General features: G+C 37.9%; 1 protein-coding gene across 6 annotated transcripts in view; it reads left to right on the forward strand.

The window, feature by feature from the left end:
• LOC135219688 (uncharacterized) overlaps window positions 1-27052 on the forward strand; it is a 221448-nt gene that overhangs the window by 77489 nt on the left and 116907 nt on the right. For 5 of the 6 annotated variants that reach the window (XR_010315492.1, XM_064256642.1, XM_064256644.1 and 2 more), the window contains exon 2: window positions 1700-1899. The exons of the other annotated variant lie outside the window; for it this stretch is intronic. Coding sequence is in view for 4 of the 5 variants with exons in the window: in XM_064256642.1 (XP_064112712.1) it covers window positions 1700-1899 (200 nt within the window). In the remaining variant the exon portion in view is untranslated. The remainder of the gene's footprint in view (window positions 1-1699; window positions 1900-27052) is intronic. 6 annotated transcript variants of the gene reach the window in all.

A 27052-nucleotide genomic window follows, 5' to 3' on the forward strand; every position in this document is an offset into this window, starting at 1 on the left:
TGTGCAGAGGCAAAAAAATCTTCGTAATTGCTTTCGTAACTTGAATTTTTCTCAAGTTGGGACTTCTGTATGTCGAGGTTCCACTGTATAGATATTGTCGATTTAAATATTCTTTCACATTACGTAACCGAGAGAGTATACTGCTGAAAATACACCTAGGCTAATCAGGTGTGAAAATTAGAAGTAAAATTTATGCCCACTAAATGTGTTGTGCAAATTGTTTGATTGATCATAGGATAGAATTAGTTAAACTATACATTGCTATTAAAGAATATTAAAGCCTTAATGTATCATTTATCGGCTGTAGAAGATGAAATGATGGTACCCCAGTGGAGTACAATATGTTTGGTCGAGCAGCAGCAAAGCCAACTCCAAAATGCATATGCTGTCACGAAGCTAAAGTTGAGAATAGAATTAAAATTTTGTGGAACAATGGGTATATATTTTCCTTATTTAGCAGAATAATTATCTGATACATTGAATAAATCTACTCAATTTTAATTTAATTTATTTCAAGTATAGCATCTTGGAAAGGAAATATTTATTGATATGTAAATAATCTTGGCACCTGGATATGGCAATGTTTCCATAATGAACAATGAATTTAGAAACTACGCCAGTACTTCGTAAGCTGACCTTATCAGCGCCAATACTCCAATATTGCCGCTAATAACCAGAAATCGGTGCATTACGGCACTAGATAATCAATTGCCTGTACTTAGTACTATAAATTTAATACACGTATCATAAAGGTGATCACCAAAGATGCATACTGTAAATGAAATACCTTTGTCAGGTGCATATTTATGGTCAGTCACTACTCAGTAACTATAGTCTACCATGAACCCTTACAACACAAGGGCATAGCTTGCAAAATCTTATCTTGTAGGCAATATAAATGAAATACCATTTTAATCAAATGCATATGTATGGTCAGTCACTAGTCCGGATAGTCTGCTATAAGCCCTTCCAAGACAAAGGCATAACTTGTAAAGCCATATCCTGTAGCTTAACACATCACAAGACAAAGGCATAACTTGTAAAGCCATATCCTGTAGCTTAACACATCACTTTCTGATTTTGTGGTTATGAAATTTCGTAGATGCTGATGAATTATCATTGTAAATGCTGACTGCTTGAAGTTATTTTAGCCATGATCAGTATGATTATAAACTCCCCAATGCCAAAGTATTAACTTTACCAGTCAGCAAGCAGTACATATTCAGTTATTCCAAAACAGTGTTTCCCCCCTAAAATAGATGACTTGACATTTTTCATTTATTTCAGTCTTGTATAAGTTCAATTCATATTTTTAATTCCAACCTCATCTATCATTTAACAATCATCCTCATTTATCATTAATTTATTGTAATTCATTAACTACCATACCATCCCATCCCACTTTGTAGACATGCATTTTATGTGGATATTTTTTTTAATAATTTCCTCCTGAATGTTTTCGGGCCAGCACTGTAAGAGTCTAGTTAGACTCATTGGGCTGGTAAATCTTAACTTATAATAATATTATATCTGAAACAAGGACATAACTTGCAAATTTACACATAGTAAGTTCTACGGTAGTATAGGTAGAACAGTAGTTGGATGATGATGGTCAATATACATCACTTTATAACTGTATTTAGGAAATTTTTTGATGAATTATATTTGTAAATGCTGACTGCTTTACATTATTTGGCAGTTGTAGAAAAGATAGTAAAGCAACAGATTGAACAGTTGAAGAATGTGAAAGAGGCTCATCAACAGAAGAGAAAAATTGACATAGGGATTATTGGCCTTAGTACCCATGGATCTCACATCGTCATGGAAGCAGTGCAAGGCATGATGCAGGACAATCTCTCAAACTACCATTTCAATGTCGTCACATCTCAACAGCCAAATGTATGTTATTTTTAATAGTGTTATAGCATTGATGGTTGTTAGGTTTTGTTTAAAAGTGAAGATATTTATTGTTTTAAAGCAGTGTCTTCATTGTTTAGTGTATTTACAAAAACAATCTCTTTTACCAGTCTTAATATTCTGTAGTTAAATACATCACTGAACAAGGAATGTATGATTATACCAGAAAGCTGATTACACTGAAATCAGCTTTCTGGTCTATACTTATTGCCACTGCCCATTATTGTTTGATAAGTAGCTACTGTGTATGATAGTATATCATTATAATCTTAAGGGAAATTATCACCGACATGTTGCCTGGTCATTTGTATTATTCCTGACTTCCCTTCTTGACCTTCTGTTGTACCCATTTCTCCATCAACGTTGAATTGAGTGTTGGTTGATTATTGGAACCCTATACCTTCAGTAACAGACCTAATCTGTTCCAGAAGGCTGCCCTTACCAACCTAATTTTTTCCATAATAAATAGTGGGAATTAATGTGTTCCAGACCCCAAAATTACAAATAAATGCAATTTCATTTTGATTTAACTAGCCTAGTAAGCAGAAATTGTAAAAAATGTAAATATGTAGTAGATAAAATTGTGCTAATTGGAAGAATTGATTGCACATGTTGGTGAGGGTGTTGAAGAGGAGGTGAGATATTAAAAAGGCAAGCAACTCTGCTTCTGGGGTTGTTTCTCTTTTTCTCTGCTGCTTTCTTGAGTTTTGCTGTGCTGCTTTCTAACTGAAAGCTGTCAAACAATGTTTATTTTTGCTTGCATTTTAAATTATGCCTAAAGAGAGAGACAACATAGTTATTCAGCAGGTTTGTAGCAAGGTTTGTTCCAGCTTGGTCTGGGTGACACTTCTTCGGCTGTTATTTGTTGCTGCTCTCTCTCTGAAGTTCTTGTAGATCCTCTGTAATGAGCTTTTTGTACCTCCACATCATCATGACTAACCTTCAGGTCCGTGCTCTTGTCCATAGATAAAATCCTCCACATCAGGCTCAGGCTTGCTGATATCTAGAGCCTAATTAGGGGCTATGATGACTTAATAGAAGAGAGGAGGGAGGAGCCAGTTTAACAGAAATGTGCATTGAATGATACCCATACATGGACTGACCTCTTTCCTTTGCTGTAGCTGAAAACCACACATGCATGATGCACCTAATCTCATTTTTCAGGTTTTATTAGTAAGCGTCTGTAAGATTGATAGAGGTGGTGACGCCCCCACGGGGAAGTAAGGTCCGTATCTGCGAGATGGTCAGCATGCGGAGCTTGTCGCAGTGAATGTATGAGTTGAGACGGGACAAGTCCAGAATCACCCTTCTTTTGCCTGAGTCCTTCTTGGGGACGCTGAACACACGTCCTTGAAATTTTAGGCGCCCCACCTTTATGGCCTTTTTCTGGAGGAGATCTTTGGTATAGTCTATAAGGTCTGCCGTAGGCTTCTGATAAAAACTGATTGTTGGAAGGGGCCCTTTCTCCCATTTCCACCCCAGGCCATTCGAGACTATACTGTGGCCCCATGGACTGAAGGTCCATCGGTCCCGGAAGAGATACAATCTCCCTCCTACCTGCGGACTCTCACTGGTTGGATGCAGGTCTGGTGCCTCTACCTCGGCAGAAGCCCCTACCTCTTGATCCGCTTTGTAGCCGGGGACCACCTCTGGCCCAGCTACTTCCGGCATGTCTATTATAGGAGCGAAAGAGGTCTCGCGCTTCATAGGTAGGGTTAAAGGCTGGGGAGGTCACTATGTCTGAAGAGGTAGATGGCTGTGGGGCCGGAGGAGTTTGCACTTGGGCAAACTGTTGTTGAGGGTGCGCCTTAGAAGTTGACGGTTTGCCGACCTGGGATACTGGCACTGCTTGCATTATTGCCTGTGGACGAGAGCCTTGGTAAGGATTGTACCTCCTTGCCTTCTTCTTGGTTCTGACTTGGTGTCCGGGCGCCTCAAACTGTCATTTGAAGGGGAGACCCCAACGAACCCGAAGACTCTGGTTGGCTCTGGATGCCTCTTGGAGGATGTTGTTAACCTCCTCTTTTGGGAAAAGGTCCTCTCCCCATACTGATGAGTTAATGAGCCTATTAGGCTCATGTTTTATAGAGGCACCCGCCAGGACGTGCTTCCTACAAGCTCATCTCGCCACTGCAAATTTGTATAGGTCCGCCTGGAACGTCTGCAAGAGTGCTTTTGTTAGGACCCTGAATACTTGCTCTTCAATATACGTGGATGCTAGCCTGGTCCTTGCCTCGAATTCCGTTTTCACTAAGTGGTCCGGAATCCTAGGCAGCTTCTGTGAGAACAGGTCGGAAGCGCAGTCCGGGTCAAGTTTACCTGTAGTAAACATAACTGATGTGTCCTTCCAAAAGTCCAATCCGGAGGGCAAGAGAAGGGAGGTAGCCTCCGTCTCTCTCAGTGCTGGTAGAGGTTTCTCCTCCGCCGCAGCTTGCAGCGTCAATTCCGCCACCTTAGACGTACATGGTGACGGAATTCCGTCCGGGGTCACAAACATCGTAAAACTGCCCTTGTGCGGCGTTAGCTTTGTATTAACGTAACCCCATTCGGAAAGGGTGCGGACCCAAGTAGCTTGGGCTTGTTCCCTCGGGAAGATCACTGTCTCCTTCGGGACTTTATCCACCCTGACTAGCGCATGTTTTGCTAGTCTTACAAATCCGAGGAATGGAAACTGGAGCCCTGGAGGAAATAGTTCAAAATCCTCGATCGGGTGGGTTCCGCACCCTTCAATCGTTAGCTTCCCATCCGAGAGGCATGCAGTGCTAACCGCCATGGGTTTCATGGGTTTTCTTTGTCAAAGGGAGGAAGCTTGGACGCATCCGGCACCATCATGGATAGTGCTGGGGTCCCGGAGTGGAGAAGTCTGGTAAGCATATCCTCTAGCAGTTTGATCCTCTCGGTCAGAGACGTAAATCCCTGGCCGGAGGTGTCTGGGACTGAGGCGAGTCATATCGCCTCAAGCCTCTGGTCAATCACTCCGCTAACCTTCGACAATAGAAGGTTAGTGAAGGCTTCTAGTTCAAGTCCAGACTCCGCCGCCTTAGGATCGGTGGTCTTTAAACCCATCCCCATAGTAGGGGAAGGGTTCCTGGCAGCAGGTGACTGTGCGGAAGAAGTCGACGGCTGTGGGGCTGAAGACAACTCCGTCGCCGCTGGTTTAGTACCCTTTCTTAGGGTCTTTGTTTTAAGAGTTTTAACTTTAGGAGCGACGGAAAGTGCTCCTACACTAGGAGGGGTGGGCGTGGAGAAGCCCAGGAAAGAAGAGGAAGAATGAGTAGGACTTGAGATCAGACTCGCCTCACTTACCTCCCCACCTACCTGTTCCTCCGTGACCATGGGCTCCGTATTGATGTTAATGGCCACCACTTCCTCAATCAAGTCGTCCTGGTTGTCGGGGACCGGCATGGTTGCCATCCGGAAACCTTTAATGAGGGGCTCGGCCACATCCGCCGGAACCGCCGTGGTGGCTGTGGCTCCCTGGAACAGAAGGGAGCATAGTCCGGCATCTAGAACATAGGGTTGTCCCTTCGGCGCATTCTTTCCGAACCCCACAACCCATTTCCTGAGGGCTACCCTCGCCTCATGCCGAGCGTCTTGATCAGCCTGTCAGGGAGGAACCGAATCAATATTCTACCTGGAAATAGAGTGTATAACAGCTTATTAAGTCATTATAACAGGACTTGTATCTCAATGATGCAACGAAATACTTACCTGCTCATCAATCATGATTGACACCATCTCATAGCACACCGTGCATGCAATGGGGTGCCAGACCATATAATTTTCCAACTGCACAGCACAGTTGGCATGCGAACGGGGCACCCATCTGCCTGGCAACGAACCATCTGTAAATGTAATTTATTTATGAGCACCGAACTTCGGCGACGGAGACAACTCCGAAGAGAGCATGCACCTGAATTTAGATGGGTCAAGATTTATTAGCTAAGTATTTTCAAATAACTACAATGAATAAAGAAATTTCTTTGGTTGTATTTGCCTGATCTCAATTCCGTCCTCAGAGGATAGATACCGGTTCGTTATGCGGGATCTGAGGTACACTGGTGCCGGAGAGGGGGAAAATTTTCCCTTTCTCTGTTGCGTACGGCTGAGTCAGAAGGCTACATATTACCGTAGCTGAACACTGATCTACCGTACTTCCCCCACCGAAGCAGGGAATAAGGGTGAAATTAGAGCTTCGGCAACACCCTGTAATGCTCCGTCAATGAGTGTGAGGGTGAGTCACACTCCATCGGTACCTTATGAGTCCGGAGCTATCTATAGAGTAGTCCTCGAAGCTCTGTATACTAAATGAATCGTCTTCTAATGTCCCCTATAATGCCGGAGGAAAAGGGCTGGAGCGGTGGATCAGGAAGGAAAATTTCTCTGAACCTGCACTCACTAAATTAGGGGGAGTGTAACTCCCAGCCCGAATCCATACCGGGGGAGGGGGAAGGAGAACGAAACACCTAGCGACGGAGCTATATAATGTACAATCCGGAGCTACGTCCGCCAACTGGTGCGGTATACTACCTGCTGTAAGTCGGCGGAGCTGTTTGAGACATAAGGGGTTAACTTTCTGATTAATACCAATAGCCCTCCCCCCCACACCCACTAGTGAGGGAGGGGGTTGGTATATGTGGCCGGTCATGATCGCCTGGCCACCCACTCGATCAGAGATAGACCTTTACCAAGGCTATGTAGCCTACTCCTTATAGGGAGCAGGCCGACTGGCTCATGGCCCGTCGCGGTTGGTCGGTGGTCGCTCTCGATTGGGAGGCTATGCCGGGTTAGGCCAAGGCGTACCAGACTGGTATTTACAATATCACATAAACAATATAAATACTAATAATACAAAATATTCATAGAGAGGTATAATGGAAGAGTTGCAAGGAAATTAGGTAAAAAAGGTGAGTGTACCCCGTATGGATCCATTTTAAGTTTCCGAGATCACAACAGAATTGGACAGGGTAGGCCAACTGACCTCCCCTGCCAGACTGAGGTGGACGGTGGTCCTCGACAAAACCTACTAAATAGAAAATTTCGATCTAGACCGGCAGGGCGGGTGGTCCTCAACCAATCCTATTAAACCGAATTCCCGGTAAGGAGGAAGATCCAACATCTCAATGATAGAGAAGCTCTCTATTTTGACATCCTCCCTGCTAGTATCATAGCACGGACAGGGGGAAGTAGGGTTGCGTGTAAGGGTACCAGGGAAGAGACATCTAGCCTACCTTCCTAGGCCTAGCCTAGGCTAGGTTGATCTAGGGGGCGGCGGGGCAACTCATCCAACCTTTTAGTGAAATGAAAATCATAGTCCTTAAAAGCACCTAATGCCTAACATATATGAAAAAATTTCTGTGGAGTTAGTGTGTGAAATTCATTCGTGTTTTGATGACGCTCCCAAAATGGCGGTCCAGCCGACGGCGCCCACAATACTTTTTCTGAGGGGCCGAAGGCGACTATGGAAAACATCTCAACCATAAAAGTTACAAACACGTAAATTGGAGTAATCAACTTAGGTGTGGAGGGAAGTTCTGCAGTCGACATCGCAAAGACAGCTTAAATCCTGGGAGCAGTACCAAAAGCGTGGATTGCACTCAGTCACTAATACAGGAAGGAGAGACGCACGTGGGTATTAGTAGTAGTAGTGAGAGGAAGGTAAGGTGGGTGACGCTTGTAATGGCTCCCACCGTGGAGGGGTTTTTGGAGGAGGAATCTTCTAATTGGCAGAGGGCCTGTGAGTAGTGACTTCCACTTCGCCCCTTTACTTACACCGACGCCCTTTGGGGTGCTCACGCTGAGGGTAGTAACTTCAGCATACCATGATAGCTTTTTCTCTGGTATATTTAGGATATATTTATACTTGAAAAATGAGCTACAGGGATTTGTCACCGGCAGACACAGGTCGAACCCAGAAAATAATTATCTTATTGAACCATATTCAGTGACAAATATTTTGAGGCATTCAGTTATTTTTTTTTTTGTATTACATGCATGAATTTTAGAGATCTCCCTTAAGAATTTGAGTTCTTACCCTTACAAACCCTTCCTCTTTCATAGTTTTGATTAATTTCCAAATTTTCAAATGTGCTCCACACACCATACACTGAATTGCAGAAAGAAACCCCTGTGCAGCATTATTTGTTCTTAGTAGATATTGAAGAATAGTACGCTGATTAACATTGCATACAGCTGTTGGAAATGTAGGTAGGTCTCTCTATATAAGTCAAGTAAGAGTAAGCTATGAATTCAGCAAGTATTTCTTCAACATCTATTAAATCATCATAAGCCTCTTTGACATCTTCAATGGGGAGGAAGCCTAATGCTGAAAAACGTGAAATTTTAGACAGAATTCAGTCTGTATTGTATTTTTCTTTGAGCCCTATATCTGTATTTTTATGTATACAACATACAAAGTGATTACATAGCTATAGCTTCACTATGCCGCGGCAGCTAGAATTCAATATTCATGGGAGCGCTCTATTGTTTTTGGTTAGGTGACGACGCCGCCACCACCAGGGAAGCGTAGAACCAACCCAGTAAACAAAGACAGTTGTTCTTAGCCACTTACGAACATAAAGATGCCTTCCTAGCAGTGAATTTGAATCTGGTAGAATCTTCAAAATTTGTCTCTCTGGTATTTGGTGAAGTGCTCTTACCATTGGTAGCCACTTGGCATTGATTAGCTTGTTTAGGAATCCAGTATTTCAATTTTGTCTTGCTTTTGTTAAACCTAGGCTAGACTTTGTTTGCGCTAGAAACCATTGAGTACATAAAGCGTAAGATATTGCAGCAAAGGCTGCAATTCTAGGTTAATCAAAGATTGATATGATCCGCATTCAATTTGTGTTAGTTGTAAGGGCCATAATTGTTCGCCGCAGTTAACTTGTGTAATGAATGTGAGAGTTGGGTGGATAGTGTGTGGAGTACTTACATGGCTCATATGAAAAAGCTTGATAGAGATAAAAAGAGAAAGGCTTCTGTTAGAGCTAGTGGTAGGCAGTACTTAGTTAGTCAGGCTGATGTTAATGTGTTTGTCATTGTCCTTCTATCACATCTGTTCCTGTGTCTCAAGCTTTACAACCTGATCCTAACCCTGGCTTCCTTGCACCCATGCCCGATCCTGTTGCCAGCCTCGAGTCGCGAGTAGACTAGAACATTTCTTTAGTGTTACAGGCCATGGAACAATTAGGTGTTGTCAAAGTTTTCATGGATAAGGTAGGTAAAATCAATGAGTGTGTTTCTGCAAGTCCTAGTGCAGTGGAGGAGGTGGCTGCTCATCCCACTGATTCTCCTATGCAAAGGTCCTTGTCAAACTCCCTTACACCTGGGAGGAGTCATACTGGTGCAGTCACCCCCTCAGTCAAGCCTGTTGTAGTATCTCAGGTATCAACAGAGCACCGGTGGAAAGGCGTCTCAAAGGAATTGTTGTTTTTCTGCCAGTGCATCTAGCTCAGATGAAGCGTCGCCTAGCCTCCAATGGCGCTTTAGGGATGAATCTCATCCTTTGAAAAGAATAGTGAGGAAGGTTTTGCTTTCTCCCATGCCTTCCAAGAAGGATTGTGATCTCCTTCCCAAGCAATGATCTCCTTCCCAAGCAACGCCCATGGTGTAGTTTCTGGGACAGTCCGGAGCGTTTTTCCCAAAATAATTCCTACTAAGGATGTGCAGTATGCTCCAAAGAAGTGCTAGAAAGTCTTTGGAACATTCTAGTGTAGTACCATTGGGTGATGCCTCACTGAAGACAGTATCTAAGAGTGTGTTGGCACTGGGTACCCATCCTGCTCATTGCTCATCAACCAGACAGTCGGTGTCCGAGTCCGTAGACGCTCAGAGTAAAATGGGGGCTCCTGTGTCAGTATCAGTGTATTCAGTGCCAATCGAAAGTTCTTCTAGGCCTCAGAAGTGTTCAAATCTCCCAGTGGTGCCAGAGCGCCCATCGGCTCGTATTCCCTCCTCAGTTCAGCTACCTCATAAGCTCACTGGCACCACAAGAGTTCCCACTGGCCTCCGAGTCTTCATTGGCTTTATTGGCGCCTTCTGTGCCACCAGCAGTACCTTCACTTCCATCAAGAATGCAAACTTCTGCTGATCCTTCTATGGTGGATATTCAACAGAAACTTATAGGATTTTGGGTCCTTATCTCTTATCTCCTCAGAAGAAGTAGAAGAGGAAGTAAATAAAGATACCCCAACAGCATTTTCATCTTTGCTTCATTATCTGTTAGCAAATTTTTCTGGTTTCTTTTCACCAGCATAGCCAGCCCCCCCGACTTCTATTTACAGAATGGATAACCAGGTAGAGGATACCTCCAAGCTTCCTAAGTTGGGGTTTTAGTATCAGGCAAGAAGGCTTTGAAAGAAATGAACTTGTGACTGGAGAAGAGAGAGCAAGGGAAAGTCAACTTATGTTTCCCTCCTCCTAAGCTGTTACCAGGAGGCATCGTTCGTATGAGACGGGAACCTCTGGCCCTGAGAGTTTCTGCTGCCTCCCAGGGGGAACTTCTCTGGTCTTATTGACTCTTCCAGGAGATCAGCCTTCAACTCAGCCAATGTTATGTTTTTGTCTTCAGAAATGGACCACCCTCCGAAAAACATTTTGTGTGTTTTGGAGGGTATGAGTTATTTAGATTGATGTGTTGTAGGAGCTGTAGCTCGCAAGATTAAGTGGTGTGCTTCCATCTTGGGAGGAATCTGTATCTGACTTGCTCAGAGAGATCTTTTGCCTTGATAATGGCATTACGGATGGGTGCCTTGAATTAGGATCACTATTCACCCTAGGCATCCTCAAGAAGAGGGAGCTTTGGTGCTCCTTTACCACCAAAGAAATAACCTGCTCCCAGAGATCTACTCTTCTGTTCTTACCGCTTGATAGTAAGCACTTGTTTCTCGAGTCCACAGTTCTGCAGATTTCTTCTGATTTTCAGAAGAAATCTGCTCAAGATCTTTTGGTGCAGTCTGCTAAACGCCCTAGGGAGACGACCACCAGTCATGTTCATGCTGCTGCTTTGTCTGCTACTCGGTATCAGCCCTTTTGTTGCAGAGGTAAGTCAAGAGGTTTCCCAGAGCTTGAGGGAATGCCTGCTTTAATCCTCCTTTAATCCTCGAGAAATCAAGAAGTCGACTTCAAATAAATCTTCTTTCAAGAAATGAGAAGCAAGTTCTCCATGCTTCAGTAGGAACAAGGTTCCTTCAGTTTTGTCAGAGCTGGGAAGTGAGAGAGGTAGAACTACTGGTCGTGAAGGTTCTTAAAGAAGGGTACACCATTCCCATCTCTCAAAACCCTCCCTTAGCCACCTATCCATTTAGTTTGACAGCTTACTCTGCCAACTCAGAGAAATTCTTAGCTCTTGCCCAAGAAGTGACATCTCTGTTAGAAAAGAGGGCTATTGTAGTAGTAGTAGAGGGTCCCACTAAAAAGGGTTTTACAACCGTCTTTTCGTGGTCCCCTAGGCCTCAGGGGGACTGGAGACCAGTTCTGGACGTGAGTTCCTTGAACTTGTTCGTGTCAAAGACCAAGTTCTAAATGGAAACAAATTAGACAGTATTGTGCTCAAGTCACCAGGGAGACTGGATGATCTCAATTGATAGGGAGGACATGTACTTCCATATAGTATGTATTCACCCAAAATCAAGAAAGTTCCTGAGATTCGTTTTCCAGAACAGAATTTACCAGTTCAGGGCACTGTGCTTCAGCCTTTCCACAGCTCCCCAGGTGTTTACCCGGGTTGTAGCCCCCGTTGCAAAGTGGCTACACCTAATAGGTGTGAAGATCTCTCTCTACCTTGACGACTGGCTAGTTCACTCTCAGACAAGGTTGAAATGTACAGATGACCTGCAGAAAACCCTGGCATTAGCCCAATAACTGGGTTTTCTAATAAATTTAGAGAAGTCTCGGTTAGTCTCTTCTAAAGAAATAGCTCTCCCAAAAGGGTTGATGCCTGCCTTTCGAAAATAAAGAATTTCCCTTCAGTCTTGTTCTGCAAAGGATTGGATGAGCCTTCTGTGAACGCTTTCATCCTTTGCATAATTTGTAACGCTGGGTCTGTAGCACGTGAGGAACCTGCAATTTTTCCTCAGAATCAACTGGAATCTGAAGAAGCGTCCAGATTTCTTTGTGTTCCCAGTAATAGCAGAAATAAAGGAGGACCTGTATGGTGGAATTCAAGAGCAAGACTTTTGGAAGGGAAATCTCTCTTTCCTCTGAGCCCCGACCTAGTGTTTTATTCAGATGCCTCACACCTAGGTTGGGGAGCACTCCTGGGAGACAAGGAAGTCTCAGGAGTTTGGATTGCAGAATAAAAGAGCTGGCACATAAATGTAAAGGAATTAATAGCCATACACTGTGGATTGAAAGCCTTTTCTACAGAGGTCAGTAACAAAGTAATAACAGTCCACTCAGACAACACAACTCTGTCCTGTATGAGAAGGGGGTTACCAACTAGATCCACTAGTGTGTCTTGACCTTTGGAAGTTGTGGGGCAAACTAATACTGAACCTCTTTGCTACAGCCAAGAATCATCGCCTCCCCTTTTACTGCTCACCAGCCCTGGATCCTCTCACATGGGCAACAGATGCAATGCTGACAAACTAGTCAGACAAGGACTTGTAAGCCATTCCTCTGTTCAAGATGGTGAGAGAGGTCATCAGCAAGTTCCAATCTCATCAAAACTTCAAGATAACACTAAATGCTTCTTACTGGCTGGCTCAGGAGTGGTTTCCAGATCTCTTGGAATTGTAAGAAAAAGCTTTTTCCTCTGTACCAAAGTAATGTATACATTTATTGTTATTGCTTTTATTTTTCATTTTTACTGTAGGTCACCTTTGTAATGGCTTTTTATTCTTTGTCTTTTATTTATTGTAGATTATAGATTCTAGTAGTCTCAGGATTCTTGCAGAAAATCTTTGAAGTATTAGGATTCTTGTAGAAAATCTTGAAAGTCTCGGGATTCTTGTAGAAATTCTTTCAAGTTTCAGGAGGCTTGGAAAAACAGCACAGTTTTTTTCTTATTTCATTAACATCAACTGAATATTTACACAGTTTAAGATATACAAGCTTAGTTAGTACAGTGGGACCCCTTTATTCACGTTCTCTGGATTCGCAGACTCACTGATTCACGGATTTCTCTCTGGACCATATCTACCCATTATTTGCGGGAAATTCAATTAGTGTATTTTGATGTTATTTTCATGACTAAATACATTTTTATGATACAAAAATGATTTAATAATTTTTTAATATTAATATTGATCAATTCTGTATTAGTAAGTTTAATTAATAAGATTAAATGATATAACATAATAAAAATACAAATTCTCTCTCTTATGGAGATGTATGTGTTTTTGTATGATAGATAAATGATTTACCATTTTCAAATATTAATATTAATGTAAACAGCAATAATATCAATTCACTAAGAAAATACCATAGTCCATTAGTAAGATTTAAGTTTATAAATTTAAAAGATTGTAAGGCTGAAGGAAATCCCAGTCTCTCTCTCTCTCTCTCTCTCTCTCTCTCTCTCTCTCTCTCTCTCTCTCTCTCTCTCTCTCTCTCTCTCACTGAGACGCGAGAATTTTTATAGTATATGCATTATATGTTTATGAACCCTTAAACGTCAAGCCGGTATTTCTCTCTCTCTCTCTCTCTCTCTTACTGAGACGCGAGAATTTTTATAGTATATGCATTATATGTTTTATGAACCCTTAAACGTCAAGCCGGTATTTCAGAAATGAAAAAAAGTACTATCATATATAAATATTGGAATATATGACAGGGCGAAAATATTTTTTATATATGATTGTATACAAATCGCGCTGTGAGCAAAACGGTTATAGCTAATGATTTAATTTTTTTTCGTTGTATTGTACTCTAAATTGCAATGGTTTTGGTATATAACAAATTGTAAAACTATCAAAGCAACACGAGAAAATATTATCACAATATGATGCATGAATTCGTAACGCATGGACATTAAATTTTTTTTTTTTTTTAAATTCACCATAAATCGAAATATTGTGCTAGAGACTTTCCGTTAGTTGCCCAATGAAGGTTAATTGATTGAATATTACTAGACTGTAAGTGTTGTAGCTTACAAATGCAGTTTTCGACCATTTCGGTCGCGTTAAAGTTGACCGAAGTTCGAATTATCCCTATTTATCGTTATATGAAAATATTTCAAAACTTATAAAAGCTACAACAATGGCTTGTTTATTGTTGTATTCTACATGAAATTGCGCACATTTTCATATATAAAACTTTGTATAACGGCTAATATAAAACGGTGCAAACATTACGACAATCCGACGAAAGAATTTCTGATTTTTTCGGCAGAGTTACTGCTCGGACATAAGGAAAATGTTTTATTAAAAAATTCACCATAAATTGAAATATTGTGCTAGAGGCTTCCAATTTGTTGCAAAATGAAGGTAAATGATTGAGTATTAGTAGAATGTAAGAGTTTTAGCTTACATTTGCGTTTTTTTACCATTTCGGTCAAGTCATAGGTTGAAATTTTGGCACTTATCGTTATTTATATGAAAATATTTCAAAACTGATAAAAGCTACAACAATGGGTTGTTTATTATTGTATTCTACATGAAATTGCGCTCATTTTCATATATAAAACATTATGTAATGGCTAATATAAAACGGTGCAAACATTACAACAATCCGACGAAGGAATTTTTTATTTTTTCGTAAGGGAAAAGGTTTTTTTCAAAAATTCACCATAAATCGAAATATTGTGCTAGAGACTTCCAATTTGTTGCAAAATAAAGGTAAATGATTGAATATTACTAGAATGTAAGTTTCAGCTTACATTTATGTTTTTCGACCATTTTGATAGATTCAAATTTGACCGAAGGTTGAAATTTTGGCACATCGTTATTTATATGAAAATATTTTAAAACGGATAAAATCTACAACAATGGGTTGTTTATTGTTGTATTCTACATGAAATTGTGCACATTTTCATATATAAAACTTTATGTAACGGCTAATATAAAACGGTGCAAACATTACGACAAACACGACAAACTGACGGAAGAATTTCTGATTTTTCAACAGTTACCGTGCTGACGTAAGGAAAAAGTTTTTGTAATAAATTCACCATAAATCAAAATATTGTGCTAGAGACTTCCTATTTGTTGCAAAATGAAGGTAGATAATTGAATATTACTAGAATGTAAGAGTTTTAGCTTACAATTGCGTTTTTTTTACTATTTTGGTCGCGTCAAAGTTGACCAAAGGTTAAAATTTTGGCACTTATCGTTATTTATATGAAAATATTTCAAAACTGACAAAAGCTACAACCATGGGTTGTTTTTTGTTGCGCACATTTTCATATATAAAACTTTACGTAAAGGCAAATATAAAATGGTGGAAACATTATGACAATCCGACAAAAGAATTTCTGATTTTTTCGGCAGTTACCGCGCGGACGTAAGTAAAAAAATTTTTTCAAAAATTCACCATAAATCGAGACTTCCAATTTGTTGCAAAATGAAGTTGAATGATTGAATATCACTAGAATGTAAGAGTTTTAGCTTACAATTGCGTTTTTTGACCATTTCGGTCGAGTCAAAGTTGACCAAAGGTTGAAATTTTGGCACTTATCGTTATTTATATGAAAATATTTCAAAACTGATAAAAGTTACAACCATGGGTTGTTTTTGTTGTATTCTACATGAAATTACACACATTCCATATATAAAACTCGATGTAACAGCTAATATAAAATGAAGTAAAAATTACGACAAAGTGACTAAATAATTTCTGAGATGTGTCGCTGATGCTTTTTAATGTGAGAAGAAAGAACTCCCAGCATCCCTCAAGGAGTGCGATTCAAAATTTTTTGCCAAGTAGGCCTATAACTATTTTTACGCAAATATTTAAAAAAAAATTTTAGCATCAACTTATTTTACGTCAATTAAGCGCCCGACAGACAATTTTCGTCGTCGTAAAATACGTCCAATAGGCATTTACGGGTTAATAATTTCAAATATAATAATAATAATATTAATATAACTAATTACAAAATTCATATTATGTGACAGTATTTTGAAGAAATACAGTAATCTATCCATCTCACTTTTGAATATTGATAATTCTCTCTCTCTCTCTCTCTCTCTCTCTCTCTCTCTCTCTCTCTCTCTCTCTCTCTCTCTCTCTCTCTTTTGCCTCACAAGATATGTATGTCATTGTGGTAACTCTCTCCCTCTGTTTCACAGGAAGCGTTAGAAGTATTTTCTGAGAGAACAGAGATAAGCTCACTCTCTCTCTCTCTCTCTCTCCTCTCTCTCTCTCTCTCTCTCTCTCTCTCTCTCTCTCTCTTTCTAATGGTAAAATGTTTCAGATGACTTTGATATGATATTGATAATACCAATTCAATGATATATTTGATGTAGGGTGATACTTTAAGTATACATTTGGTATTTGAACTTTCAAGATAGGCAAATATAAGCATTTTTAGAGGGGAGTTATAACTATTCGCGGGTTCAAGCTATTCGCGGGGGTGTCTGGTACCCAACCGCCATGAATACGGGGAACACCGTATTGAGGGTTTAATGGCGCTGTTATCGTCTGCTTGAGGCGAAGTGTTGTAATGTGACAATATGTTGATGATTGAAGTCTTTCTTCCCCATGGCTGATAAGGTACACACCCTCACTATCTCATTGCTATTTTGCTTCTCCTTCTCTACTTTCTGTTGATATCCTTCAAAGAATGTCTCCTCCTCTTAGTAGGAAGGTCTTTTTCTATCGCTGCCTTTTGGTCTTCCTTATTGGGTGGCGATTAATGATGATATTCCTTCTACCACCCATTTTGGGGGGTAGTTCATTACAACAACACCTTGTCACTGGAATGTCTATACTCTGTTTTTTTTTTTCATATCTCCCCACCGGCTGTGGGGTTTTGTATGGTAACACTGCGTCCGGGCTTTAAATAGTTTTACGCTACGTGTAAGTTTTAGGTAAATAAAAGGATATCGGGTGTACAATTGCAACTGAAAAGTGTTTTAATAATTTTTACTGTATGCGAAATGACACCATTATAATTTGAAATAGGTTATTGTTGTTATTGTTGAATGTAAGCTCCCTTTTCGGGGTGGCGAATGGAACAGCCAGACGCAGTGGCGGGAAAATGGCTTCTCTCGCTGTTCACTACGGCAAGATGTCAACGTATTACTTCATTATACGTAAGTATATCAGTATGTATTGTTTTTTTTTTTTTTTTTTTTTTTTTTTTGTTTTAATTTTTATAAAGTGCGTTTCAGCCAGATACGATATGACGTAACTTGGTTTAGCATCTGTTTGATGGAATTTGCGTCTGGCTGTTCCATTCGCCACCCCGAAAAGGCAGCTTACATTCGACATAATAACAATATCCTATTTCGAATATTAACGGTGTAATTCGCATACAGTAAATTATAAAAACACTTTTCAGTTGCAAATGTACAACCAGATATCCTTTATTTACCTAAAACTTACACAGCGTAACTATTTCAAGCCCGGGAAGCAGTGTTACCATACAAAAACCACCACTGGCGGATGGACAGATGAAAAAAAAACAGAGTATAGTTTCCAATGGGCGGTGAAAGGTTATTTCGGAGCTTTATTTTAAAGAAGGTAAATGCATTTTTTAAATTGCTGCTAGAATGCTAAACACCGCTGCTTGTTTGGGTTATAGTTGCTTCAGGCAACTCTCTCTCTCTCTCTCTCTCTCTCTCTCTCTCTCTCTCTTCTCTCTCTCTCTTCTCTCTCTCTCTTCTTTACTCTTATTTTTTTCTCTATCAGTTGATCTCTCTCTCTCTCTCTCTTCTTTACTCTGTTATTTTTTTCTCTATCAGTTGATCTTTCTCTCTTTTTATATTCTATTTTTCCCTAACGTTACCTGAGCCGTTTACTACGTATATTTACAGGGAGCAGATGTTTTGAGCGCAACGTTTTGTAGGTATATATAAGATTGACTTTTCCTGCCTTTCTTTCAAGGTAAATCCTCTATAATGTATTCTCTCTAGGTCCGAGGAAGTGTTGACCTTATCCAAACAAAAACACTCCCGAACCCCTTTTATCATAATGTTCCTGATTTTCTATATCTAATGTGGGAATTCGCCAATTACTTGGCAACTTAGCTATGTAGCGAGAACAACACGCTGCTGGCTGGTCGTTCACTTGCCCGGATTTTTGGTCTTTCGATGACTTAGCATCAGTCGTGAGTTGTTTTCTTCTCTGCTTTTCTTTTCCAGCTCTAGCGCAAAGGAAAAAGATGAGTATGTAATTGTAGTTTATTGACATTATTCCCACTGGAATATAAAAAAAATGTACTGGAACGTTATAGAACAAGAGGTTAGATATCGAATGCACTAACTTTCATTCATGAAAGAATGCACAAGTACCATATTCGAAATGAAAGTTATGTACAAAATTCTTACACAACAGACATTGCTGAAAATTCATCCGACAGTGAGAATGATGAAAACGAAAACAGGGCTAACAAGGTGAAGGTGAAGACAATAAAGTAAGATATGTGTAATGATTCTGAATGGGTTGCCAGTAATTTCCGGTCCTAAGATTTCGTATTTGACAACGGTGGCAGTTTCATTACCTCGATAAAGGAAAATATATAAAGACATGATGAAATTTATTGGTATCACCATTTTCTTAATCAAATTATCCCTTTTAGTAAGTCGTGTAAAAGAGAGAGAGAGAGAGAGAGAGAGAGAGAGAGAGAGAGAGAGAGAGAGAGAGAGAGAGAGAAAACTGTTTTCTCTGTATTGTACTTTACTCTCCTTTGAACACTGATGCCCATATACAGAAATTTGAACCTAACAATTTTGTCATTGATAAAATATAGTGCTAGAGAATTCTAACACTACAAGAACAACAGTATATTATATTATTTATATATATATATATAATATATATATATATATATATATATGATATATATATATATATATATATATATGAGTATGGGTGAGTGTGTTTTGTATACAGTGGGTTCCCCTGTATTTGAGTTCTCCGGATTCGCGGATTCCTCTGTGGACCTTATCTACCCATTATTTGCGGGAAATTCGCCTATTTGTGTTTTTTTTTTTTTTTTTTTTTCCGAAGATACATAATCCAAATTGTATTTTTATGTTATTTTCATGAGTAAATGCATTTTTATGAAACAGAAATGATTTACTAATTTTTAAATATTAATATTGATCAATAATGTATTAGTAAGTTTAATAAGATTAAATGATATCACATAATAACAATAATAATTCTCTCTCTCTCTTTCTTACAGAGATGTATGTTTTATGTATGATAAATAAATAATTTACTAATTTTCAAATAATATAAATGTTAAGAGCAATCAATTCATTAAAGAAAGTACTATTGTGAATTAATAAGATTTTAGTTTATAAATTATAAAATCATGTAAGAATGAAGGAAATCCCAGTCTTCACGCATCTTTCTTCCAAACTCCAGGTACCAAATTGAGGTCCAACAGCTGTCAAATATATCACATAATGTAACTGGAGGGGAGTGTGCTCTCTCTCTCTCTCTCTCTCTCTCTCTCTCTCTCTCTCTCTCTCTCTCTCTCTCTCTCTCTCTCTACTGAGATTTGAGATTTTTATAGTACATGTATGTATAATATGTTTATTAATATTTTCAAATGATAATAATAATGCTAATAATAATTGTAATTACAAAAATCATATGTGATAGTATTTTAGAGAAATACTACAATAATCTTTTCATTTTACTCTTTCAAAATAAGGATAACTCTCTCTCTCTCTCTCTCTCTCTCTCTCTCTCTCTCTCTCTCTCTCTCTCTCTCTCTCTCTCTCTCTCTCTCTCTCTCGTAGTGCCATTTTGCTTGGGGAGACGTACCCGCGCACAGTCTGATTAATCAACAGATATCACGCGTATAACATACGTCTAGAAATAGAAAAATAAAAATATCTAGAAGTGTTCATGAACTGTCGGTGATAAGGTTAGTGTGAAAATAGTAGGATAAATTGTCTACTTAGTTAGTTTATCAAGTGAAATATTGTAAATCAGATCAAGATGGCAGTAAGTTCCAACTGTGGAAAATAATGGCGAAATCTTGCGTGTCTAGCAGATACGCAATATGCTGAGCAAGCAGGAAGGGAGTTGTCATTTCTCATCTATGAGATCAATAACAGCCCTAATCAAAAAGGTACAAAAGCATTCATAGACATATTAGAAGGATATGTTCCTTCAAACTGGAACAAATTAACAGAAAACATCTTGAAAACAATTGAAGTTCCAAATAAATTCCAAGTGGTCAGGAGACTTGTAAAGAAAATTTACATCAATCAACATATTTCGACAAAGAAAATGAATAAGGTGAATATTGTGAATATACTAATTGATGCAATAGGAAAAAGAATGCCAAAAGCAGGCAAACTGTGTAAGGTGTGGTATAGTATAGTTAATCCACAAAACCTGATCAGAAAATGTTCTGCATGCAACATTCCAATGCATCCTCAATGTGCTGAAGTAATGCAAAATATGAGTAAGGATACCAGAGTCTTTTGCTCAACATGTGTATCATGGATAGACAATGTTATTAAATCAAGACTTAATGTGCAAATAGTTGTGGATGAAGAAGAAGAGGAAGAAGGAAAAGAGGAAAATGGAAGAGAAGAAAACAAAACTGAAATGACAGAAAAAAATAAGGAAAATAAAGAACAAGACAAGAGTATGAATGCAGAGATACTCATTGATACTACATATGAGGCATTCAAGCAGCATACATATGAAGAAATAAATTACGACATAACTCAAAATAAAATCCCGAAGAGGCTCTACCCAGATCTGCACACTGATAGGAAAGAGGAAAAAATAGACATGAAAGACAAATTCTGCACCCTTTTGAAAAGAGGGAATTTCAATTTCGGAGAAAGATGTTACTACAAACATCCCAAGGTATGTCACAACTATGAAATCTATGGTAAATGTGCATACCTAGACGGCTATGAGGATGATTGCAGAGATCTACATCCAAAAATATGCAAAAACCTAAAAGAAGGAAAAGGATGTAAGTTCAACAAAAAAAATGTAAATATATGCACCTTGTAGCCATGAATCAAAATCAATTAAATAATCAATTAAATAATAAAATCCAAAATATAAAATAAACAAATAGAGGAACAAAAAACATGAGGTGAAGGGAAAAAGCAAGCATCACCACGATATGGAGTGTCAGCAAAGAATTTCCAAGCATCAGCTCCAAGATACTACAGCTCAAGAGATAAATACTGTATGTACGATGCTGGAGGATATTGCAGATACGGAGAAAATTGCAGATTCAGACACAAAATGAATAATTATGATGAAGGAAGATAAAATATTTTGGAAAAGTTGGATTTTTAATGTCAGAATTTCTGGAAATGAAGAAAAGAACAACATACCAGAACAGGAAAGAGACATGGGAAAATCCTTATTATTACCCATATTAAATGAAGGAGATAACACGCAAAACATCATAGTGATGAATGCGCAGGGTTTAGTTACGAGTAACTCAAAAAGAAAAATAGAGTACTTAGAAGAACTAACCCAAATAGAAAAGAAAATAGATATAATGAATATAAGTGAAACCTGGTATTCCCAAGAGACTGGTAATGACGATCAAATAAAAGGGTTCCAAACTTATAGATCAGATAGAAAAAATAGGAATCAAGGGGCAACCGTGATATATGGGAGAGACAAAAAACAAGGAAAAATATATGAGAAATATAGTAACTCAGAATGTGAACTAATAGCGGTAGAATTTGAACCTGAAAAAATAATGAACATAGTAATATATAGACCCCCTAATACTAAGGAGTTTGACACAATAATAGAAAAATTGGATGATATATGTAGAAATCACAAAGACTGGACTATTCTTCTATTCAGAGACTTTAACTTTCCTTTCGTAGACTGGAAAGAACGAATAGGAGATTGTGATTGTATTTATACATATAAAAAAGAGAGTAATAGTAGTGCAGAAGATGAGAGGCAATTCGAAAAGCTATTAGATATGCTACTAGAATACAACATTCAACAAATAAATCACCTGCCAACAAGAAAGGAAAATACTTTAGACCTAGTATTTGTGAACAAGGTGAATTAATGTTAAAGAAATGATAGTTTATAATGTGAGTATTTCAGACCATAATGTCATAGAATTAACAGTCCATTCCAAAGCAAGTGAAAACGGAGATAAGCAAATGAAAAAGTGGGAAGGATATGGAAAATACAACTTCTATAGTAAAAATATAAAATGGTCAGAAATAAATGAAGAATTAAACAAAGATTGGGATAATATTTTCGTAAATGATGATATAAAGGTAAATACGGAGATATTATATAAAATATTAGCGAAAATAGTGGATAAATATATACCGAAGAAGAAAAGTAAGCATCAGTCATGCATACCAAGAGACAGAGGGATCTTATTCCAGAAAATCAGAAAGTGGAAAAAAAAGTCTTGCAAAAGAAAAAAATGCATGGAAAGTGATGAAACTAAAAAGTAAGATAGAAATGACAGAACAAAAGATTATACAATCAAAAGAAAATGAAAAATGGGACTTGGAAGAAAAAACCCAAGTAAATATCAAGCAAAATCCCAAACTATTGTACTCTTATGCAAAAAAGATGAATAAAAGATGATTAGAAATAGGCCCTCTAAGAATTGAAGGGATATTAACAAATGAAAAAAAAGGAAATATGCAACATATTGGCAGAAAGATATAAGAGAGAATTCAGCCCTAGAATTGATAATAAAGATAATGATACAGAAGTAAGGGGTGAAAATAGTGAATATTTAGTAGACATAGATATTAATGAAGCTGATATTGGGCAGGCTATTAATGAAATTAAAAATGGAGCTGCAGCTGGGCTTGATGGTGTCCCTGCTATTTTGTTAAAGAAAGTAGTTCATTCTATTACAAAGCCACTTGCAATATTATTCAGACAAAGTGTAGATACAGGCAACATTTATGATGAGCACAAATTAGCTTATATTACCCATAGTACTTTCAAAAGTGGATCAAGACTAGAGGCAAGTAATTATAGGCCTGTGAGTCTAACATCACATATTATGAAAATGTATGAAAGGGTAATGAAGAAAAATATTATGAAACATTTAATAAAGTATAATTTGTTTAATATAGGAAAACATGGTTTTGTACCCGGAAAAAGTACACAAACCCAACTGTTAGTCCACCGTGAGAACATATACAAAAATATGAAAAGCGGAAAAGAAACAGATGTGGTTTATCTAGACTTTGCAAAAGCTTTTGACAAGGTAGATCATAATATATTAGCAAAGAAAATTAGAAAACATAATATCGTGGATAAAGTGGAAGATGGTTAAAAGAATTTTTACACAACAGAAAACAGATAGTTATTGCAACCGATGAGAAATCGGATGAAGCTAAGGTAATATCCGGTGTGCCACAAGGTTCACGGGTGTTTTAGCTGCAATACTGTTTGTTATTATGATTGCAGACATAGGCAGTAATGTTAGGACGGTAGTGAGTAGTTTCGCGGATGACACAAAAATAAGTAGAGAAATTACTTGTGATGACGATAGGAACGCGCTACAAAAGAAAGAGCCTTAACAAAGTATATGATTGGGCAGAGGTAAATAGGATGGTATTTAACTCTGATAAATTTGAATCAATAAAATAAATGGAGACAGAGAAGGAAAGCTATATGCATATAGGGGACCTAATAATGAGACAATCACAAATAAAGAAGCAGTTATCCCTCTTACGCCGATTTGGACGTATTAAACGTCGAGTCAAAATGTCTCCCGTATGCCGATTGGACGTATCATACGTCGGCTCAAAAAAAGTTTTTTTAAAAATTCGCGGAAAATACTTATAGGCCTACCAGCTGAAAACTTTTGTATCACGCGCCTTGGGGGATGCTGGGAGTTCACGGATCAAGGTATTGTTTTGTTTACAATCGCTACGCAGGCGCGCAAGCGCGAATTTCTTTCTTATCGCACTAAAAAGTATCAGTGACACATCTCGGAAATTATTTCGTCACTTTGACATAATTTTTGCACCATTTTAAATTATCCTTTACATGAAGTATTATATATGAAAATGTGCGCAATTTCATGTAAAATACAACAAAAAAATACTCATTCATTGTAGCTTTTATCAGTTTTTTTTTGAAAATATTTCCATATAAATAAACGATGAGTGCCAAAATTTCAATCTTCGGTCAACTTTGACTCTACAGAAATGGTCGAGAAACGCAATTGTAAGCTAAAATTATAATATTATAGTAATATTCAATCATTTGCCTTCATTTTGCAACAAATTGGACGTCTCTAGCACAATTATTTCGATTTATGGTGAATTTATGAAAAAACTTTTTCCTTACGTTCGTGCGATAACTCTTCGATAAATTTTTTTTCGTGCGATTGTCCTAATGTTTTGCCACCCCTTTTAAAAATTTGCCGTTACATAAAGTTTTATATATGTAAATGTGCGCAATTTCATGCACAATACAATTAAAAACAACCCCATGGTTGTAGCTTTTATCAGTTTCGAAATATTTTCATATAAATAACGTTAAGTGCAAAAATTTCAACTTTCGGTCAACTTTGACTTCTACCGAAATGGTTGAAAAACGCAATTGTAAGCTAAAACTCTTATATTCTAGTAATATTCAATCATTTACCTTCATTTTGCAACGACTTGGAAGTCTCTAGCACAATATTTCGATTTATGGTGAATTTATGAAAAAAAAAAAAACAAAAAAAAAAACATTTTCCTTACGTTCGCGCGGTAACTCTTCCGAAAAAATTCAGAATTTTTTTTTGTGCGATTGTCGAAATGTTTGCACCATTTAAAATTAGCTGTTACATAAAGTTTTTATATATGAATATGTGCGCAATTTCATGTAGAATACAACTAAAAAGGATTGAAGGTTGTAGCTTTTTCTCTTTTATCGAAATATTTGCATATAAATCACGATAAATAGAAAAAAACAACCTTTCGTTCGGTGGGGCAAATTTGACTCTTCCGAAATAGTTGAAAAACGCAATTGTAAGCTAAAACTCTTACGGCCTAGTAATATTCCGTCATTTTTCTTCATTTCGAAACAAATTGAAGTCTCTAAAAACAATATTGTGATTTATGGTGAATTTTTTGAAAAATATATTTACCTTCACTCCGCCGCGCCGATTCGCGGCCGCAAGTCTCCCGAAATACGTACATCGCATTATCCTAATATTTGCTCCATTTCATATTAGCCCTTTTTATAGAGTTACATATATCAAAATGTGCGAAAATTCATGTAGAATACAATAAAAAATAATTGAAGGTTGTAGCTTTTTCCATCTCCGAAATATGTGCATATAAAAAAATAAAATATATAAAAATTTCGACATTCGGTCAAATTTAACTCGTCCGAAAATGGTCAAAATCTGCAATTCTAATCTAAAACTCTTACAGTATCGTAATAGTTCAATCATTTTATTTTTTCTTAATTTTGAAACAAATTGGAAGTCTCTAGAGCAATATTTAGAATTACGGTGAATTTTGAAAATAACATTTTTTTTTACGTCCGCGCATTTAAACGAAATTCGTACATCAAGTTTGTGATAATATTTTTCCGGTGTTGCCACAAGGTATGGTGTTAGCTGCAAAATACTGTTTGTTTTTATTATGATTGCAGACATAGACAAGTAAATGTTAAGACTCGGTAGTGAGTAGTTTCGCGGATGACACAAGCATAAGTAGAGAAATTACTTGTGATGACGATAGGAACGCGCTACAAAGAGACCTTAACAAAGTATATGATTGGGCAGAGGTAAATGGGATGGTATTTAACTCTGATAAATTTGAATCAGTAAATTATGGAGACAGAGAAGGAAAGCTATATGCATATAGGGGACCTAATAATGGGACAATCACAAATAAAGAAGCAGTTAAAGACCTTGGTGTGATGTTGAATAGGAATATGTTATGCAATGATCAAATAGCAATTATATTGGCAAAATATAAAGCAAAAATGGGAATGTTGTTATGGCACTTCAAAACAAGAAAAGCTGAAAACATGCTTATGCTTTTAAATAAAAACATAATGTTTCGTAGTCCACTTGAATATTGCAATATGATATGGTACCCACACTATCAAAAGGATATTGCACAAATAGAGAGTTTACAAAAGTCCTTTACAGCTAGAGTAGAAGTTAAGGATCTTGACTACTGGGAAAGCCTACAATCCTTAAAATTATATAGTCTAGAAAGGAGAAGAGAACGCTACATGATAATTCAGGCATAGAAACAGATAGAAGGAGTTGCTGAAAACATCATGGAGCTAAAAATATCAGAAAGAGCAAGCAGAGTTAGGTTAATAGTGCCCAAAACTGTACCAGGAAAACTAAGGAAAGCACACAGGACATTAATTCACTATGCACCAGCATCGACAATGCAGCGTCTATTCAATGCGTTGCCAGCTCATCTGAGGAATATATCAGGAGTGAGTGTAGATGTATTTAAGAATAAGCTTGACAAATATCTAAGCTGAATCCCAGACCATCCAAGAGTGGAAGATGCAAAATATACTGGAAGATGCACTAGCAACTCTCTGGTAGACATTAGAGGTGCCTCACACTGAGGGACCTGGGGCAACCCAGAACAGATGTAAGGTTTTGAAGGTCTGTAAGGCCTCTCTCTCTCTCTCTCTCTCTCTTACAGAGATGTTGTTTTTTGTTATATGAAACAAACGATTTTACTAAATTTTCAAATATCAATATTAATGTAAACAGCAATAATATCAATTCATTAAAGAAAATACTAAAGTGAATTAGATTTTAGTTTATGAATTAAAAAATTATGTAAGAATGAAAGAAATCCCAGTCTTCACGCATCTTCCTTTTGAACTCCAGGTACCAAACTGAGGACCAACAGCTGTCAAATATATCAAGTAATGTGACAGGATGGGAGGGAGTCTCTCTCTCTCTCATCTCTCTCTCTCCTCTCTCTCTACTGAGATGAGAGATTTTTATGGTACATGTATGTATATGTTTATTGATATTTTCAAATAATATAACTGTAATTACAAAAATATATGTGATAGTATTTTAAAGAAATGCTACAATAACCTT

Source organism: Macrobrachium nipponense, chromosome 1 (assembly GCF_015104395.2).
Source record: "Macrobrachium nipponense isolate FS-2020 chromosome 1, ASM1510439v2, whole genome shotgun sequence".
Lineage (NCBI taxonomy): Eukaryota > Metazoa > Arthropoda > Malacostraca > Decapoda > Palaemonidae > Macrobrachium > Macrobrachium nipponense.